This window comes from Oncorhynchus gorbuscha, linkage group LG11, assembly GCF_021184085.1.
Source record: "Oncorhynchus gorbuscha isolate QuinsamMale2020 ecotype Even-year linkage group LG11, OgorEven_v1.0, whole genome shotgun sequence".
Classification (NCBI taxonomy): Eukaryota; Metazoa; Chordata; class Actinopteri; order Salmoniformes; family Salmonidae; genus Oncorhynchus; species Oncorhynchus gorbuscha.
Genome location: NC_060183.1, coordinates 69,030,759 through 69,052,791, shown reverse-complemented (window position 1 = coordinate 69,052,791; position 22,033 = coordinate 69,030,759). Strand labels below are relative to the sequence as shown.

Genomic DNA, 22,033 nt, shown 5'->3' with positions numbered 1-22,033 from the left:
CAAAACCCCTTGGAAGAGAAGGTCAGAGGGGACGGACCTCTGGCTTCCTCATCTAATGGATTTTGAGAAGGAGGCGAGGAGTATGCAATTGAGATTCTCCCATTCTCTTTACACTACCCCTCAGAGGGGGGGTATGTGGTGCAGAAGTGTCCAACACTACCTAAAGAGGTGGCTTGGAAAAGAGATTTGAATCTTGATCCGTCTCTTTACACTACAAAATATGTGTTGTGGAACTGGTATGTGTCGTCAAAGAAGTGTAGTGTAAAAAGGCTCTAAGCCCCGTACAGTTGTGGGTACGAGACCCCATGCAGTCTTGTTGTACTCACTGTCCGAGGCCTTATCCTTATTCCCCAACATGGGCTCCGTCTCCATTATATCCATGGAGATTTTAATACTGGGGATTTTGTCATTGTAGGGGTACTCAGGGGGCTGGAGGGAGAGAATAACAATTGCTATACTTTCTGCTACTTACTTCAACTCATTTAACACTATAGCAAATAACTACCTGGGTCATACTCATTAGGGCACACTATAGCAAATAATTTTTCAATGGAAAACCAAAACGGGGGTTTCTCATAAGTTCAGGTACTGTAGTCCCTCCCTGTTTCATTGTGTTTTCTTCTGTTTGGTACCTAATGAATACGACCCATGTATCTACTGTTATGGCGTCCAGTGGTGCGCCGTTTAAACAAACAAACAAGTAATTCATAATGTCATCCATGCTGTGTAATTATCATTTTACAATGTAGTTTCTACACAAATACCTGGTGATATCTGTACCATATGTATGTCCGTAGGAAAAGACAGTGCTCAGACAGACAGTGTTCATTTCAGTACCGTAACATAAAGTGTTAGCCAGTTCTCATTTGGAGAACAGTGTTCACAGAAGGGATAGTTTCGGATAGGAGGAGTGGTGTGACTGTTAGGAGGGAGGACAGGTCATGAGTTAAGCGTGCTAGTGTTCTACAAAAAGTAACATGCTACTGTTACCTCTACTGTTACTACTACTACTACTACTACTACTACTACTACTACTACTACTACTACTACTACTACTACTACTACTGCTACTACTGCTACTACTGTAACTACTACTACTACTGTTACTACTACTGTTACTAGTACTACTACTACTACTACTGTTACCACTACTACTACTACTACTACTACTACTGTTACTACTACTATTACTACTACTACTACTGTTACTACTACTGTTACTACTACTGTTCATACTACTACTACTGTTACTACTACAAATACTACTACAAGGTAGATTCCCTTGGGGGAAACACATGAAATCAAGCAGACTGATCCACTTTCAATAAAGCCTCAAAATGACTTACAAAATCGATTTCACTGTCGATGCTTCCTTTCTTCTGTTTCTTCTTCCTCTTCTCATCCTCCTTCTTCTTCTTGTCTTTCTCTGGGATGACGTCATCCAGGTAGCTGAGATCTTGCTGGGAGAAGATGTAGTCCATGGCCTTTCTGACTGCCACCAGGGCCAAGATCTGGAGAGATGGACACAGACACGTCAGTGGGGATAGATAATGGTTCTACTATATACTGTGTTGGTGGGTACATGGCTGGATGCATTGTATAGTATTGTGTGTTTATGTCTGTCAGTAACGGTTTCCACACTGCTTAAGTGAATGTGTCACTAATATATTGTACACGTGTATGAATGTTTTTTTATTGGCTCCTTGGTACATTTCATCGTGTAGGTGTACTTGTTTGTGTATGTCGGACTGTCAGACACGTACCTGTGAGTGTGTGTCTGTGCATGCCTAGGTGTACTAAAACTCTAAACCACTTTTATTCTCCCCACAGAAACACATATAAGGCCCTCCCTCACACTCCCTTCAGAAAATCTGACCATGACTCTCTTCTCCTGCTTCCTGTTTACAAACAAATGCTCAAACAGGAAGTACCAGTGACGCGTTGCAGCAGTGATCCGATGAAGCAGACACGAGGCTACAAGACTGGGAGTACAGACTGGGATATGTTCCAGGATTCTTCCCATACCATTGAGGAGTTTACCACACCACTCAAGGGATTCATCAATAAGTGCATAGATGATGTCATCCCCATAGTGACTATACAAATGTATCCAAACCATAAAAACATGGATTACAGGCAATATCCTCGCTGGGCTAAAGGCTAGAGCTATTGCTTAAAAGTAAGGGGACACGGACATGGACGCATACATAGAAAGCATGCTACGGCCTCTGATCAGACATCAAACATGCAAAAGAACAATACAGAAGGAAGGTGGAATCCTATTTCAATGGCTTCAATGCTAAACGTACTGTATGTGGCAGGGCTAGCAAACGATAACGGATTACAAAGGGAAACCCAGCCATGAGATGCCCAGTGATGCTCCAAAACGAGCTAAATGCATTTTATGCTCGCTTCAAGGAAAACAATATTGAGTCCTGTTGTTCCGGATGACTGTGTGATCTCGTTCTCCATGGCCGATGTAAAACTTTTAAACAAGTTGACATTTTCAATCTCCACGTGTCCCAGTCTGTAATGTTTTAAACTGACCACCCATTGTCCCTGTTCCCAAGGACTCCAAGGTAACCAGGACCATCTACCTGTAGCACTCACATCTGTAATTATAATAATAATAATAATATATGCCATTTAGCAGACGCTTTTATAGACTTACAGTCTCATACATCTGAATGAACCCAATTATGAAGCTGCTTTGAAAGGCTTGTCATGACAAAAATCAACACTATCATCCCAGGCACCCTGGACTCACTCCAATTCGCATATTGCCCCAAGATCACACAGATCCACAGATAAAACAATCTCAACTGCACTTCACAGTGCCCTCTCGTACCTGGACAAGAGGGGAAATAGCTATGTGAGAATGCTGTACATAGACTACAGCTCAGCGTTCAACACCATAGGTCCCTCCAAGCTCATTACCAAGCTGGGGACCTTGGGACTGAACACCTCCCTCTGTAACTGGTTCCTGGACTTCCTGATGGGACTCTCCAAGGTGGTGAGTGTAGGCAACAACACCACTGCTAAGTGGACCCTCAACACACGGGCCCCTCAAGGGTGTGTCCTTAGTCTGTTTACCCACGATCGTGTGGCAACGCAAGACTCCAACACCATCATCAAGTTTGCTGAAGACACGACAGTGGCTGGCCTGATCACCAATGGTGATGAGAGCCTACAGGGAGGTGGTCAGAGACTTGGCAGTGTGGTGCAATGACAACAACCTTTCCTTCAACATCAGGAAGACTAAGGACTACAGGAGAAAGAGGGGATTGCATGCCCCCATCCACATTGACAGGGCGGTAGTGGAGAGGGTTGAGAGATTCAAGTTCCTTGGACCACCCCACACAGTCGTGAAGAGGGCACGACAGCGCCTCTTCCCCCTCCGGAGAGTGAAAAGATTTGGCATGGGCCCTCGGATCCTCAAAAGGTTCTACATCTGCTCCATCAAGAGCATCTTAACTGGCTGTATCACCGCTTGGTATGGCAAATGCACCACCAGACCACAAAGCTCTACTACGGGTGGTACAGACAGCCCAGTACATCACTGGGGCCGAGCTCCTAGTCTGTCCATTAGGCTAAGTTATGTCCATTAGGCTAAGGCTAATTCTAAATTACATTATGCTATAGAGACCTCTGAATATTCACTGTTAAGGGTTCATACACCTTTTCCATGACCTCTCTATGACCTTTAACCAAATGTTCATGGCTAGTATTATAGCCTACATGAAAACGTAAGCATTATTGACACTGGAAAGCTGCTGTGTCTGATCCCATGTAGACCTACCACCTCCTGCCATTGACCAAGGCACTTAAATCCCCACATAAAAATGCACTGTTAGTCACATGTTGTAAACATGTGGTCAACCCTCCATCTAGAGAGAACCTGGGTGTGAAGGCTTGGCTTTTGATCCAGCCCTGAAACACCCAAGTCTGCTTCTCAAGGTCCTGTCAAGTAGCTGATGTTTAGGCTGCAATGGGGTTCGACCAGGGCCTGAACAAAAGCCTGCACACCCAGTAACTATCCTGGAGGATGGTTGCCACAGTAGATATAAAATATTGTAACAATACATCCAAATACTTTTGTCTTTTTAAAATGATTCCCTCATTCAATAAATCAGGGATCAAATGGATAAGTTAGGCTACTTCAAAGCAAGGTATCTAACTAAACATGTTTATATATATATAAGGCTCAAATATGAATGTTTCAGGCGAGATCTATGCACAGTAAGTTAGTTGTAAATTAGACTATTCTTAGAATGTTTTTTACGTTGTCACAATTACATGGCTAGTGTTTAATAGAGGGGAATCCCAGCTTTCCAATGGTGCAGATTTATTTAGGCTCTACAGTGCCGGTGGAAAGGCCACAGCTAAATGAATGCTTAGTTAGCTATAGTTAACTAGAGATAAGTGCTACTAATTATGTTTTGAATTGGTGATCTAGTTGGTCTGTCTGTCATTATTGTATACCTGCTCTTTCTCCACGGGCAACGACCCACTCACACTGGTACACTCGCAGCACCACAGACAGGAAATGAAGGGTCAAAACGATAATGGCTGATATGTAGTTTTATTATTGATTGATCTTATTCAAAAGTGTCCTTTCATGAATTACATTAACAACAATTATGAAACTAATTTCCATGACCTTACAAACCCTAATTTGACGACTTGGCACAGTGCATCATGCCATTCAGGCTGGCGAAATCTCAAACAGCCTACTGTCACACACAGATTCACAGACGAACAGAAAATAAACTGAAACAAAGCAGAATCAGTAAATGAATGCCCATTCTCCATTACTATTCAATGAAGATCCCGCCTTCATTCTGCTTTGATCAACCTTTTGTCAGGATTTGGCCAGGGTTGTTCCGGTTTTTGGTCACTAGATGCCCCCATTGTGCCTTTTGACCTTTTGTTTTCCCTTGATCCCCATTATTATTTGCACCTGTGCCTCGTTTCCCCTGATTGTATTTAAACCCTTTGTTTTCCTCTGTTCTTTGCTCTGTGTTTGTATGTTAGCACCCAGCCCTAGTACTCTGAGAACTCTTGTTGATCCCGGTGGACTCTCTTGTGGAATTCTGTTTTTTGTTCTTGTTTGTTTGTTTTTTTGAGTATCTTTTGAGGCTTTTTGTGCTTTACCTTCCACCTTGTGGATTTACCTTTTTTGTCTTGGAGGATTACCTTTGTTCTTGTAGGATTCCTTTTGAGGTTGTGGAGTTACATGTTTTCCTGAAGAACTTCATTTTTTACTTAATTAAATACACCGTCTCAAGTACTGCTGTGTCTGCCTCATCTTCTGGGTTCTGCCGACTGTTCGTGGCTCAGTTGGTTAAGTGACTGTTTCTCACTCCGGAGACCGGGTTCGTAACCGGGTCCTGACACCTTTTTTGCCTCGTGTGTGAATCTGGGCCAGAGATAGGCTATTTTGTTTTTATAGAGGAGCCGGGTACGCAATTCCCCAAAAATGTGCCGGTACTACGTTCCGATCAGCTCCGGCCCAAGTCAAGCACTGGTCATAAGTTAATGAATGGTTACCTGGACTGTCTGCACGGACTCTATGCACATTCACTACACTGACACCCTCACACAAAACCCTCACACATTCACTACATACGCACACAGACACAAACATACTGACAACACAAACACACACACTTTTACCTTCATTTGCTGCTGCAACACTGTTCTTTATTTTACTCTTATTATTATCTATTATGATGCCTAGTCACTTAACCATGCCTTCATGTACATTATACCTCAAATACCTCCCACCCTTGCACAACGATCTAGTACTGGTACTTCCTGTATATAGCTATTACCCCTGCACATTTATCTGGTACTGGTACTTCCTGTATATAGCTATTAGCCCTGCACATTTATCTGGTATTGATACTACCTGTATATAGCTATTAGCCCTGCACATTTATCTGGTATTGATACTACCTGTTTATAGCTATGAGCCCTGCACATTTATCTGGTACTGGTACTTCCTGTATATAGCTATTAGCCCTGCACATTTATCTGGTACTGGTACTTCCTGTATATAGCTCATTTTTTGTGGATTTTATTCCTGGTGGTACTGTTTTAACTCTGCATCGTTGGGAAGGGCTCATAAGCATATCCTGGTTAAGTCTACTTTACACCCGTTGTATTCGGCGCATGTGACAAATAAACTTTGATATGTGTGTGTGTGTGTGTGCACGTGTGTTGCATGCTTAATCTTACCATGACAGGGAAGATGATTGCAGCGACAGTGGACTTGAGGACCCAGAGAAGGGCAAGGCAGAGGGCCTGTATGAAGGTGAACAGGTGGATACGACGCTGGGGAACGTGGCGCAAGTATATCAGGTCAGGCTGGTGCTTGGCTGGCATCAGGAGCAGCTGCAGCCGGTCCAAGAACTGATGGACAGACACAGTCGTACAGAAGTAAGGCCAGGATACATGGGGTAGGGAGCGACTGGCATCACAGACAATATTATTGATGGGCTAATAACTAACAGGCATAGAGTTACAGACTCCATTTTGGCTCTATCTGAGTGTTCTTTGACTTACAGTTGTACAGAGGTAAGGCCCAGATACATGGGAGTGGATGCGGCTGGTGTACCATGTTGGTTAGCAGTGGACTAATATCACTAACGCCTAGAATTTCAGACTGCATTTTGGGTCAGAGTCACTCACCTGGACACCGTTGAGAGATGCCACGCCCATGTAGAGGAACACGCCATAGAGCACGGGCATAGGAATGAACTGGGAAGACAGAACATGAATGGGTGAACAAGAGAAAGGTAATAGAGGCTGTATTTCCACAGAAATAATAACCAAAAAACAGCATTCCTCCCTTTGACTATTTTTTAGGGCTGATATGAAGTTAGGGTTAACCCTGTTTTCAATAACATCAGTGAGAGACAAATAACGATGCAACATGTCGTCAAAAGTTAACTCTCCAATTAATCACTGGGATATACAGTATATACACATAGATAGGGTGTGCTACCTTCTAATGTTTTGCAAGTTTATAGTCGGTTAGTCTGCACCTCGTTAACATTTTTGGTGTATGTCGTTAGCTTCTACTAAATAACATGTTGTATAACAAAACACAAATGTATTCTACGTAGAAGATGATCAATGCATTTACAGTCAGAACCAGCGTAAAATAGCAGTCTGTCGACATGGCCAAAGCACCTTATCTGGCATTACTAGAATGTGAGGTTACTAGAGTCGACCTGTCATGTGGCTGACCTCTGAACAGATCTGATAGAATGTGCTGTTACGAGAGTCGACCTGTCATGTGGCTGACCTCTGAACAGATCTGATAGAATGTGCTGTTACGAGAGTCGACCTGTCATGTGGCTGACCTCTGAACAGATCTGATAGAATGTGCTGTTACGAGAGTCGACCTGTCATGTGGCTGACCTCTGAACAGATCTGATAGAATGTGCTGTTACGAGAGTCGACCTGTCATGTGGCTGACCTCTGAACAGATCTGATAGAATGTGCTGTTACGAGAGTCGACCTGTCATGTGGCTGACCTCTGAACAGATCTGATAGAATGTGCTGTTCTGATAGAAGAGTCGACCTGTCATGTGGCTGACCTCTGAACAGATCTGATAGAATGTGCTGTTACGAGAGTCGACCTGTCATGTGGCTGACCTCTGAACAGATCTGATAGAATGTGCTGTTACGAGAGTCGACCTGTCATGTGGCTGACCTCTGAACAGATCTGATAGAATGTGCTGTTACGAGAGTCTACTACAGTAGATGCTTAAGATCTCATCTTCATTACAGATAGAGATATCCCCCAGGCAGTAGCGTCGTCTCTAGCTCTCTATTCTGGTCTTGTTGACCCATTACTTTCATGTGTTCTTTATTCTGATGAAATGTTCACATGACGTCTCGCTGTCATTATATGTATATTATATATATATAATGTATAGATCATGCATTCTCTATTGTACTTTTCTTTTTTTCTTTGACATTTTTATTTAAATGTAACCTTTATTTAACCAGGCGCTTTGTCCGGCCAAATCCGCCACCCTATGGGACTCCCAAGCACAGCTGGTTGTGATACAGCCTGTAATTGAACCAGGGTGTTTGTAGTGACGCCTCTAACACTGAAATGCAGTGCTTCAGACCGCTGCGCCACTCGGGAGCCTAAGTTGTACTAGGTACTGATTTATAGGTTTCCTGATTTTCTTTCTTGAGCATGTGACATATGTAATTATTATTTAAACAGAAGCCAGGTGTGGGTGCCTACCTATTACACTGATGGTGTGATTTCTGCCAAAACATTTATATTTTGTTTTTCACCTTTTTGGCATCATGACGACCAAATAAAATAATTTAGATTTTTGTATTTAAGCATCAGTTTTGGATCTTTATTTTCACTGGGTGGGTTTCCATCTAAGTATTCCTAGTTTTGATACCTACGCACCTGGAACTAACACTATTTGATAAAAAGGACCTTTCAAGAGCACAGACAGCCTCATAATTTATACTACCCTACAGTGTCCACAAGGGGGAGTACCATTCCCACTCACTGTAAGGACAATGACAGCTTTTATATTTATAATGGTCAGGTTAACAAGAGAACAAGAAACCTGACTAACCTGCTCACTGAGCAGCAAACTGAGCCTAAGCCCCGATTCACATCACCTCAATTAGGCCACTCACTAATTGGATGACTACAATATTTCACAATTTGAATGAGTGATGGGATTTTCCACTAAAAGGGGAGGACAGTGATCCAGTAAGATTTAAAGGGAATGACCATGGCGATTTGTGGGTTAGATTCCCGCTGGGACCACACATATGATAATGTAAGCAAGTACTACTGTAAATCACCTTGGATAAAAGTGTCTGCTAAATGGCATATATTATTATAGATTTAAGGGAATAGGCAGATTTAAAGGAGCCCAGAATAAAGAACAGGGCTCCGGGCAGCCGAGCGGAAATGGAGGAAAACTCGCCTCCCTGCGGACCTGGCATCCTTTCACTCCCTCCTCTCGTTTTCCTCCTCTGTCTCTGCTGCTAAAGCCACTTTCTACCACTCTAAATTCCAAGCATCTGCCTCTAACCCTAGGAAGCTCTTTGCCACCTTCTCCTCCCTCCTGAATCCCCCCCCTCCTCCCTCTCTGCAGATGACTTCGTCAACCATTTTGAAAAGAAGGTCGACGACATCCGATCCTCGTTTGCTAAGTCAAACGACACCGCTGGTTCTGCTCACACTGCCCTACCCTGTGCTCTGACCTCTTTCTCCCCTCTCTCTCCAGATTAAATCTCGCGTCTTGTGACAGCCGGCCGCCCAACAACCTGCCCGCTTGACCCTATCCCCTCCTCTCTTCTCCAGACCATTTCCGGAGACCTTCTCCCTTACCTCACCTCGCTCATCAACTCATCCCTGACCGCTGGCTACGTCCCTTCCGTCTTCAAGAGAGCGAGAGTTGCACCCCTTCTGAAAAAACCTACACTCGATCCCTCCGATGTCAACAACTACAGACCAGTATCCCTTCTTTCTTTTCTCTCCAAAACTCTTGAACGTGCCGTCCTTGGCCAGCTCTCCCGCTATCTCTCTCTGAATGACCTTCTTGATCCAAATCAGTCAGGTTTCAAGACTAGTCATTCAACTGAGACTGCTCTTCTCTGTATCACGGAGGCGCTCCGCACTGCTAAAGCTAACTCTCTCTCCTCTGCTCTCATCCTTCTAGACCTATCGGCTGCCTTCGATACTGTGAACCATCAGATCCTCCTCTCCACCCTCTCCAAGTTGGGCATCTCCGGCGCAGCCCACGCTTGGATTGCGTCCTACCTGACAGGTCGCTCCTACCAGGTGGTGTGGCGAGAATCTGTCTCCACACCACGAGCTCTCACCACTGGTGTCCCCCAGGGCTCTGTTCTAGGCCCTCTCCTATTCTCGCTATACACCAAGTCACTTGGCTCTGTCATAACCTCACATGGTCTCTCCTATCATTGCTATGCAGACGACACACAATTAATCTTCTCCTTTCCCCCTTCTGATGACCAGGTGGCGAATCGCATCTCTGCATGTCTGGCAGACATATCAGTGTGGATGACGGATCACCACCTCAAGCTGAACCTCGGCAAGACGGAGCTGCTCTTCCTCCCGGGGAAGGACTGGCCGTTCCATGATCTCGCCATCACGGTTGACAACTCCATTGTGTCCTCCTCCCAGAGCGCTAAGAACCTTGGCGTGATCCTGGACAACACCCTGTCGTTCTCAACTAACATCAAGGCGGTGGCCCGTTCCTGTAGGTTCATGCTCTACAACATCTGCAGAGTACGACCCTGCCTCACACAGGAAGCGGCACATGTCCTAATCCAGGCACTTGTCATCTCCCGTCTGGATTACTGCAACTCGCTGTTGGCTGGGCTCCCTGCCTGTGCCATTAAACCCCTACAACTCATCCAGAACGCCGCAGCCCGTCTGGTGTTCAACCTTCCCAAGTTCTCTCACGTCACCCCGCTCCTCCGCTCTCTCCACTGGCTTCCAGTTGAAGCTCGCATCCGCTACAAGACCATGGTGCTTGCCTACGGAGCTGTGAGGGGAACGGCACCTCAGTACCTCCAGGCTCTGATCAGGCCCTACACCCAAACAAGGGCACTGCGTTCATCCACCTCTGGCCTGCTCGCCTCCCTACCACTGAGGAAGTACAGTTCCCGCTCAGCCCAGTCAAAACTGTTCGCTGCTCTGGCCCCCCAATGGTGGAACAAACTCCCTCACAACGCCAGGACAGCGGAGTCAATCACCACCTTCCGGAGACACCTGAAACCCCACCTCTTTAAGGAATACCTAGGATAGGATAAGTAATCCTTCTCACCCCCCCCCTTTAAGATTTAGATGCACTATTGTAAAGTGACTGTTCCACTGGATGTCATAAGGTGAATGCATCAATTTGTAAGTCGCTCTGGATAAGAGCGTCTGCTAAATGACTTAAATGTAATGTAAATGTAAAGGGAACAGGTGTTTGAAGTGTTACCTTGAGGATAGGAGCCATGAAGACAGACAGTCCAGTCAGAACAAAGACAAAGACACCGGTCACTCTCTGCTCTCTGAGGTAAGAAAAAGCATAGTTCATCACATCACACAGACACCACAGTCAGTTTTCTAACTTTTCTGTCCAAACTATTGACCACTGTTCTGATATGACAATCAAATAACTTCAACATGTTCATGCAGTGCTATGGGAAGGGCTCGAAATGACCATTTGTTAGCACTGGTGCTACATGAAATTTAGCAGCACCAGAAAATACAATTAAATGTTTTTGTTGTTGATTGAGATAAATTTATATTAGGTCTAATATAAGATTTAACTACTTTTAAAGCACATGTTGTGCCCTAGAAATGAATATTTAACACTTTAAAGACATTTGTTAATTATAAAAGCTCAAATGTTTATACTTACACATGTCACTGAAATTACAAAGTAATTTGTGGTATACTAGGTTTCTACATGGTCTAAAAGCCTTGTGTAAAATTGCACACTATCTCTTTAAAAACGTCATGTTTGTGATGACTACATGCAAGAGATCTCATTCATTCAATTGCTATGATCATTGGTCTCCTGAAGAAGCTATCCCTTTTCCTTTCTGTGCCCCTAAATGTGTGGATATAGGTCTACTGGTAGTCACCAGGTTGTTAGCGGGTGTTACAATGATGTTACATGACTTAAGTGTAAACAAATGGTTCATGACACACAAATAGTTTTAGAATGGCCCATGAAATGGTTTATGAATTTTGAATATAAAATGCGGTTTCGGTGATCCGCTTATAGGAAGAAGGTAAAAATGCTGCGCCATATGAGTCGGATATTTTAAACATTTTAGTATTCTCGGACAACTTAGGACGTTGCACACCCTTGGCTGAATGCTGTGTGCAATATCCTAAGTTGTCATAAAATACAAAAATGGTGGTAGAAAATGTTGTTTTATTAATTAAGACAGTACATATTTTCCCCAGTGTTTCATGGCAGCTCACCATTAAAGCTAGTTAACGAGGAAAATGATGCCTTTGCAGCCTGAATGGAGGATGCTTTATGTATGAGCCGGAAATGCACATCAATCCTAGATGATAGTTCAGATCTCCCAGCCACTATCGGCTTCGTGTTTTTACTCTAGGGCACTCGGAAACAAATGTATAGTGAAACCGTATTATTACAACATTATCTGGGAGATATTTTTCTAGATGCACAGTGCTCCCAAAATAAAAACTACTTTTGCGATCAAATTGGTGGCACTTTAGAGCCCTGTCTATGGGATTGTAAAATGTCATGTATCAATTTAAAACAAAACAAAAAACAGACCTTAGGTGGGAATGGCAACAAAGTGAAACTAAGGCCTTTGTAGGCTGCATGTGAAAGAGCCAGGAATCGTTCTGCTCTGATAACTCTCTTCGCTCCACTGACCCTCTCTCCTCGCTTACCTCTTAACTCTCTAACTCCCTCCCACCCGCCCTGCTCACCCCCTCCCCACCTACCTCTCCGCTCACCCACCTGACACCCAGGAACTTGGGTTGCTCCCCAGGGGCAGAGCACTGGGTCTCCATCTTCAGAGAGTCGATGTGAGCGATGGAGATGACAGTAGCAGCCACGTACCAGGGCAGGCCCATGAAGGAACAAACGATCAGTAGTATTGCTACCCAGAACAGGTCCAAATGGTAGCCTGCCCCTTTCTGTGAGGACCAGGAGAGGAGAAGGTGTGTCAGTAACCACTAACCACAAGCAAACAGAGTCTAGTTCCTTAAACAAGTTACTATTGATGTAACATCCAATACAAAGTGTTGAAACCCCCCCCCAGAGCTCCCATTTCAGTCTCTACCCCTCTTCACCTACCCCCTAAAGCCATTTATTCCCTCTTCTGCTGTGCCCTCATTCTCTTATCTTAAGACATTATCGTATTTAATCTCCTTACCCCTCTGACCCAGTGGCCCTTCATCCCTCAATGTTCCCCTTCCATCCCTCCCATCCTCCCTTCCTCTACATCCACCCCTCCCTTTCCCCTCCATCCCCTCTACCTTAAGTTTGTGCTCCTTCCTGTTCACGATGACGGCGGTGATCTGCTGGTCCATGAACACCAGGATGGTGACCAGGAGAGCAGGGAGGGCTGCTGCCAGATAAACCCACCACGGGTTCCCTCCAAATGGGGGCACGAACCAGCCACGGTTGGGGCTGGTGGGCTGGGGACCAGGAGCAGAGAGACACAGCCAGTCAGATATATAGTAGGTTAGGGTGGATAAACACACAAGACAACAGACACACATCATCCTTGCCAAGTAAACAGTCATGGGTGCAGGATGTTGTTAGAAATGTCATTTTGTTGTTATAACATTACACTAACTCATGGAATATATTTTATATTACAGTTGCCCAGACAATAACCTAAAAAGTTACTACTCACTCTGTTCTCACAAATGACAGTAAGAAATGTGAAGGGAGGGTGACCACAAAAATGTGTGCGTAAAGTAGAGGTAAAGAAACTCTTGCAAATAATGTGATATTTTTTTTTATTCTGGGGAAGAGGCTTCCAGTTGGGGGGGATTGGAGCAGAACGGGGTGGTTAACTTCAGAACCGATACTTCACCCCTCCTCACCCACACTCCCTCCACCACTTGAGACACCCTAGGCCCTCCACCACTCGAGACAGCATAGGCTCTCCACCACTCGAGACACCCTAGGCCCTCCACTACTCGAGACACCCTAGGCCCTCCACTACTCGAGGCAGCATAGGCCTTCCACCACTCGAGACAGCATAGGCCCTCCACCAATCGAGACAGCATAGGCCCTCCACCACTCGAGACAGCATAGGCCCTCCACCACTCGAGACAGCATAGGCCCTCCACCACTCGAGACACCCTACGCCCTCCACTACTCGAGGCAGCATAGGCCTTCCACCACTCGAGACAGCATAGGCCCTCCACCACTCGAGACAGCATAGGCCCTCCACCACTCGAGACAGCATAGGCCCTCCACCACTCGAGACAGCATAGGCCCTCCACCACTCGAGACAGCATAGGCCCTCCACCACTCGAGACAGCCTAGGCCCTCCACCACTCGAGACACCCTAGGCCCTCCACCAATCGAGACACCCTAGGCCCTCCACCACTCGAGACAGCCTAGGCCCTCCACCACTCGAGACAGCCTAGGCCCTCCACCACTCGAGACAGCCTAGGCCCTCCACCACTCGAGACACCCTACGCCCTCCACTACTCGAGGCAGCATAGGCCTTCCACCACTCGAGACAGCATAGGCCCTCCACCACTCGAGACAGCATAGGCCCTCCACCACTCGAGACACCCTACGCCCTCCACTACTCGAGGCAGCATAGGCCTTCCACCACTCGAGACAGCATAGGCCCTCCACCACTCGAGACAGCATAGGCCCTCCACCACTCGAGACAGCATAGGCCCTCCACCACTCGAGACAGCATAGGCCCTCCACCACTCGAGACAGCATAGGCCCTCCACCACTCGAGACAGCATAGGCCCTCCACCACTCGAGGCAGCATAGGCCCTCCACCACTCGAGACAGCATAGGCCCTCCACCACTCGAGACAGCCTAGGCCCTCCACCACTCGAGACAGCCTAGGCCCTCCACCACTCGAGACACCCTAGGCCCTCCACCACTCGAGACACCCTAGGCCCTCCACCACTCGAGACACCCTAGGCCCTCCACCACTCGAGACACCCTAGGCCCTCCACCACTCGAGACACCCTAGGCCATCCACCACCCGAGACACCCTAGGCCATCCACCACCCGAGACAGCATAGGCTCTCCACCACTCGAGACCCCATAGGCCCTCCACCACTCGAGACACCCTAGGCCCTCCACCACGAGACACCCTAGGCCCTCCACCACCGAGACACCCTAGGCCCTCCACCACTCGAGACACCCTAGGCCCTCCACCACTCGAGACACCCTAGGCCCTCCACCACTCGAGACACCCTAGGCCCTCCACCACTCGAGACACCCTAGGCCCTCCACCACTCGAGACACCCTAGGCCCTCCACCACTCGAGACACCCTACGCCCTCCACTACTCGAGGCAGCATAGGCCTTCCACCACTCGAGACAGCATAGGCCCTCCACCACTCGAGACAGCATAGGCCCTCCACCACGAGACAGCATAGGCCCTCCACCACTCGAGACAGCATAGGCCCTCCACCACTCGAGACAGCATAGGCCCTCCACCACTCGAGACAGCCTAGGCCCTCCACCACTCGAGACACCCTAGGCCCTCCACCAATCGAGACAGCCTAGGCCCTCCACCACTCGAGACAGCCTAGGCCCTCCACCACTCGAGACAGCCTAGGCCCTCCACCACTTGAGACAGCCTAGGCCCTCCACCACTCGAGACACCCTACGCCCTCCACTACTCGAGGCAGCATAGGCCTTCCACCACTCGAGACAGCATAGGCCCTCCACCACTCGAGACAGCATAGGCCCTCCACCACTCGAGACACCCTACGCCCTCCACTACTCGAGGCAGCATAGGCCTTCCACCACTCGAGACAGCATAGGCCCTCCACCACTCGAGACAGCATAGGCCCTCCACCACTCGAGACAGCATAGGCCCTCCACCACTCGAGACAGCATAGGCCCTCCACCACTCGAGACAGCATAGGCCCTCCACCACTCGAGGCAGCATAGGCCCTCCACCACTCGAGACAGCATAGGCCCTCCACCACTCGAGACAGCCTAGGCCCTCCACCACTCGAGACAGCCTAGGCCCTCCACCACTCGAGACACCCTAGGCCCTCCACCACTCGAGACACCCTAGGCCCTCCACCACTCGAGACACCCTAGGCCCTCCACCACTCGAGACACCCTAGGCCCTCCACCACTCGAGACACCCTAGGCCCTCCACCACTCGAGACACCCTAGGCCATCCACCACCCGAGACACCCTAGGCCATCCACCACCCGAGACAGCATAGGCTCTCCACCACTCGAGACCCCATAGGCCCTCCACCACTCGAGACACCCTAGGCCCTCCACCACTCGAGACACCCTAGGCCCTCCACCACTCGAGACACCCTAGGCCCTCCACCACTCGAGACACCCTAGGCCCTCCACCACTCGAGACACCCTAGGCCCTCCACCACTCGAGACACCCTAGGCCCTCCACCACTCGAGACACCCTAGGCCCTCCACCACTCGAGACACCCTAGGCCCTCCACCACTCGAGACCCCATAGGCCCTCCACCGCTCGAGACAGCATAGGCCCTCCACCACTCGAGACAGCTTAGGCCCTCTACCACCCGAGACACCCTAGGCCCTCCACCACTCGAGACACCCTAGGCCCTCCACCACTCGAGACACCCTAGGCCCTCCACCACTCGAGACACCCTAGGCCCTCCACCGCTCGAGACCCCATAGGCCCTCCACCGCTCGAGACAGCATAGGCCCTCCACCACTCGAGACAGCATAGGCCCTCCACCACTCGAGACACCCTAGGCCCTCCACCGCTCGAGACCCCATAGGCCCTCCACCGCTCGAGACAGCATAGGCCCTCCACCACTCGAGACAGCATAGGCCCTCCACCATTCGAGACAGCCAAGGCCCTCCACCACTCGAGACACCCTAGGCCCTCCACCACTCGAGACCCCATAGGCCCTCCACCACTCGAGACACCCATAGGCCCTCCACCACTCGAGACAGCCTAGGCCCTCCACCACCCGAGACAGCATAGGCTCTCCACCACTCGAGACACCCTAGGCCCTCCACCACTCGAGACCCCATAGGCCCTCCATCACTCGAGACAGCATAGGCCCTCCACCACTCGAGACAGCATAGGCCCTCCACCACTCGAGACAGCCTAGGCCCTCCATCACTCGAGACAGCCTAGGCCCCAGTGAAGTAAGTTAAACTAAGATAAGGTAATAAAGTAAGTGATTGGTTCTGTGTCTGAGTTTCAGGATCTCGGCAGTAGTACCCTGGATTATATAAGACTTTATAACAATGATTACATTTCATATTATGTCTGCTTAAGACAAGGCAGCATTGTTCAGGCAGAGATCAGATTGATACACCAGTCCCTCTTGTGTAATTCTAGAAAACTTGTTTCAATCTATCAATCTATCAATCACAACCTGGACCAGAGTATACTACATACTCTTTTGCCTGTATTTGAATTTAAAGCCTTATCACTAACGTGAATGCATGTGTGAAACTGTGCACTATAGAACAAAATAAAAATAGAGGATTGTGGACATTATACAAGGTCAAAGTTGTAGAACAAGGCCTGTCTCAATGCTACTGTAATCCACCCAGGTTCTCACCTTGAATTCAGTTGGCACGATGAGCTTGGGTGTGTCCACTCCGACAAAGGCATCCACTCCACAGAAGATGACAATAGTCAGGATGATGGCAAAATCACTGATCAGCTTCCTCACCTACGGTACAATAGGGGGAGGAACATCATGTTGATTTTGACAGTTGACAGTTAGGCAAGGCTTTTGGCTGAGGCAATACAGGAAGGATTTCCCTTTTTACTATTTTCTACATTGTAGAATAAGAGTGTGCAAAGTTGTCATCAAGGCAATGGGTGGCTATTTGAAGAATCTCAAATATAAAATATATTTTTATTTGTGAAACAATTTTTGGGTTACTACATGATTCCATGCGTTATTTCATAGTTTTGATGTCTTCATTATTATTCTACAATGTTGAAAATAGTCAAAATAAAGAAAAACCCTTGAATTAGTAGGTGTTCTATATCTTTTGACCGATAGTGCATTCGGAAGGTTTTCCTACCCCTTCACTTTTTACACATTTTATGACATTACAGCTTTATCCTAAAATGGATTAAATCCGACCCCCCCCTTCCCCCTCATCAAACTACAGACAATACCCCATAATGACAAAGGAAAAACAGATTTTTATTTTTTTTACATTTAAATATTACATTTACAAATATTACATTTACATAAGTATTCAGACCCTTTACTCAGTACCTTTGTCATTGATTACAGCCTCAAGTCCTGTTGGGTATGACGCTACAAGATTGGCACACCTATATTTGCGGAGTTTCTCCCATTCTTCTCTGCAGATCATCTCAAGCTCTGTCAGGTTGGATGGGGAGCGTCGCTGCACAGCTATTCTCAGGTCTCTCCAGAGATGTTCGATCAGGTTCAAGTATGGACTCTGGCAGGGCCACTCAAGGACATTCAGAGACTTGTCCCGAAGTCACTCCTCGGTCGTATTGGCTGTGTGCGTAGGGTTGTTGTCATGTTGGAAGGTGAACCCTCGCCCCAGTCTGAGGTCCTGAGCAGGTTTTCATCAAGGATCTCTCTGTACTTCGCTCTGTTCATCTTTCTCTTGATCCTCACTAGTCTCCCAGTCCCTGCCTCTGAAAAACAACCCCACAGCATGATGCTGCCACCACCATGCTTCACCGTAGGGATGTTTCCTCCAGACGTGACACTTGTCATTCAGGCTAAAGAGTTCAATCTTGGTTTCATCAGACCAGATAATCTTGTTTCTCATGGTCTGAGAGTACTTTAGGTGCCTTTTGGCAAACTCCAAGCGGGCTGTCATGTGCCTTTTACTGGTTTCCGTCTGGCCACTCTACTATAAAGGCCTAATTGGTGGAGTGCTGCAGAGATGGTTGTCCTTCTGGAAGGTTTTCCCATCTCCACAGAGGAACTCTGGAGGTCTGTCTTAGTGAAAAATCAGGTTCTTGGTCACCTCCCTGAATAAAGGCCCTTCTCCCCCGATTGCTCAGTTTGGCCAACTCTAGGAAGAATCTTGGTGGTTCCAAACTTCTTCCATTTAAGTATCAATAGTCAATACATGTTAGAATCACCTTTGGCAGCGATTACAGCTGTGAGTCTTTCTGGTTAAGTCTCTAAGAGCTTTGCACACCTGGGTTGTACAATATTTGCAAGTCTTGCCATAGATTTTCAAGCAGATTTAAGTCAAAACTGTAACTCAGCCACTCAGGAACATTCACTGTCTTCTTGGTAAGCAACTCCAGTGCAGATTTGGCCTTGTGTTTTAGGTTACTGTCCTACTGAAAGGTGAATTCATCTGCCAGGGTTTGGTGGAAAGCAGACAGAACAAAGTTGTCCTCTAGGATTTTGCCTCTGTTTAGCTCCATTCCATTTATTTTTTATCCCAATCCTTAACAATTACAAGTATCCTCATAACATGGTGCAGCCACCACCATGCTTGAAAATATGGAGTGGTACTCAGTAATGTGTTGTATTGGATTTGCCCCAAACATAACGTTTTGTAAAGTTAATTACTTTTTTGCAGTATTACTTTAGTGCCTTGTAGCAAACATGATGCATGTTAGGAAGGGTGCCTATATCTTTGTAGTGACTGTAGTTAATAACTTCACCATGCACAAAGGGATATTCAATGACTGTTTTTTCTGTCTGTTTTATCTTCTTCTCAAAACCTCCCTGGTCTTTACGGTTGAATCTGTGTTTGAAATTCGCTGCTCGACTGAGGGACCAAACAGAAAATTGTATGAGTGGGCTACAGAGATGAGGTAGTCATTCAAAATCATGTGAAATACTATTATTGCACACTATCCATGCAACTTATTATGTGACTTGTTATGCAATTTTTTACTCCTGAACTTTTAGGCTTGCCATAATAAAGGGGTTGAATACTTATTGACTCAAGACATTTCAGCTTTTCATTTGTAATTAATTTGTTTAAAAAAAATAATAATAATTCCACTTTGACATTGTGGGGTATTGTGTGTAGGCCAGTGACAAAGAATCTAAATGTAATCCATTTGAAATGTAGGCTGTAATAAAACAAAATGTGGGGAAAGTCAAGGGGTGTGAACACTTTCTGAAGGCACTGCATGTGTATGTACATACATACCTACCTACCTACCTACCTACCTACCTACCTACCTACCTACCTACCTACCTACCTACCTACCTACCTACCTACCTACCTACCTACCTACCTATACATACATACATACATACATACATACATACATACATACATACATACATACATACATACATACATACATACATACATACATACATACATACATACATACATACATACATACATACATACATACATACATACATACATACATACATACATACATACATACATACATACATACATACATACATACATACATACATACATACATACACGTAGGATGGAGTCATTAAAACTCCTTTTTCAACCACAAATTTCTTATTAACAAACCATAGTTTTGGCAAGTCGGTTAGGACATCTTCTTTGTGCATGACACAAGTAATTTTACCAACAATTGTTTACAGACAGATTATTTCACTTATAATTCACTGTATCACAATTCCAGTGGATCAGAAGTTGACTGTGCCTTTAAACAGCTTGGCACAATGACACCAAGCATACATCCAAAGTTGTGGCAAAATAGCTTAAGGACAATAAAGTCAAGGTATTGGAGTGTCCATCACAAATTCCTGACCTCCATCCTATAGAACATTTGTGGGCAGAACTGAAAAAGTGTGTGCAAGCAAGGAGGCCAACAAACCTGACTCAGTTACACCAGCTGTCAGGAGGAATGAGACAAAAATTCCCCCAACTTATTGTGGGAAGCTTGTGGAAGGCTACCCAATATGATATACAATTTAAAGGCAATGACACCAAATACTAATTGATTGTATGTAAACTTCTGACCCACTGGGAATGTGATGAAATAAATAAAATAATTGTGAAAAACTGAGTTTAAATGTATTTGTCGTGGCCAAATGTTTTGAGAATGAGACAAATATACATTTTTCACAAAGACTGCTGCCTCAGTATCTTTAGATATTTTTGTCAGATGTTACTATGGAATACTGAAGTATAATTACAAGCATTTCATACGTGTCAAAGGCTTTTATTGACAATTACATGAAGTTGATGCAAAGAGTCAATATTTGCAGAAACTGTGCTCTTGGAGGATGTGTTCGTACCATTCTTTATTCATGGCTGTGTTCTTAGGCAAAATTGTGAGTGAGCCCACTCCCTTAGCTGAGAAGCAACCCCACACATGAATGGTCTCAGGATGCTTTACTGTTGGCATGACACAGGACTGATGGTAGCGCTCACCTTGTCTTTTCCAGACAAGTTTTTTTCTGGATGTCCCAACAATCGGAAAGAGGATTCATCAGAGAAAATGACTTTACCCCAGTCCTCAGCAGTCCAATCCCTGTACAGCAGTCCAATCTCTGTACAGCAGTCCAATCTCTGTACAGCAGTCCAATCTCTGTACAGCAGTCCAATCTCTGTACAGCAGTCCAATCTCTGTACAGCAGTCCAATCTCTGTACAGCAGTCCAATCTCTGTACAGCAGTCCAATCTCTGTACAGCAGTCCAATCTCTGTACAGCAGTCCAATCTCTGTACAGCAGTCCAATCTCTGTACAGCAGTCCAATCTCTGTACCTTTTGCAGAATATCAGTCTGTCCCTGATGTTTTTCCTGGAGAGAAGTGGCTTCTTAGCTGCCCTTCTTGACATCAGGCCATCCTCCAAAAGTCTTCGCCTCACTGTGCGTGCAGATGCACTCACACTTGCCTGCTGCCATTCCTGCTCTGTACTGTGTGTGCCCCGATCCCGCAGCTGAATCAACTTTAGGAGACGGCCCTGGTGCTTGCTCTTGGGCACCCTGAAGCCTTCTTCACAACAATTGAACCACTCTCCTTGAAGTTCTTGATGATCCGATAAATGGTTGATTTAGGTGCAATCTTACTGGTAGCAATATCCTTGCCTGTGAAGCCCTTTTTGTGCAAAGCAATGCAGGTAACCATGGTTGACAGAGGAAGAACAATGATTCCAAGCACCACCCTCCTTTTGAAGCTTCCAGTCTGTTATTCAAACTCAATCAGCATGACAGAGTGATCTCCAGCCTTGTTCTCGTCAACACTCACACCTGTGTTAACGAGAGAATCACTGACATGATGTCAGCTGGTCCTTTTGTGGCAGGGCAGTGGAAATGTTTTTGGGGGATTCAGTTCATTTGCATGGCAAAGGGGGACTTTGCAATTAATTGCAATTCATC

General features: G+C 46.3%; 1 protein-coding gene across 4 annotated transcripts in view; it reads right to left on the bottom strand.

Moving 5' to 3' along the window:
- Positions 1-22,033, bottom strand: part of LOC123989317 (electrogenic sodium bicarbonate cotransporter 1-like) — a 94,352-nt gene that overhangs the window by 7,261 nt on the left and 65,058 nt on the right. For all 4 annotated transcript variants that reach the window (XM_046290247.1, XM_046290249.1, XM_046290248.1 and 1 more), the window contains 8 exons: positions 17,304-17,417; positions 13,043-13,204; positions 12,522-12,700; positions 11,010-11,082; positions 6,694-6,762; positions 6,241-6,414; positions 1,347-1,511; positions 327-429 (listed from right to left, as the gene is read on the bottom strand). In XM_046290247.1, the coding sequence (XP_046146203.1) occupies positions 327-429; positions 1,347-1,511; positions 6,241-6,414; positions 6,694-6,762; positions 11,010-11,082; positions 12,522-12,700; positions 13,043-13,204; positions 17,304-17,417 (1,039 nt within the window). The remainder of the gene's footprint in view (positions 1-326; positions 430-1,346; positions 1,512-6,240; positions 6,415-6,693; positions 6,763-11,009; positions 11,083-12,521; positions 12,701-13,042; positions 13,205-17,303; positions 17,418-22,033) is intronic.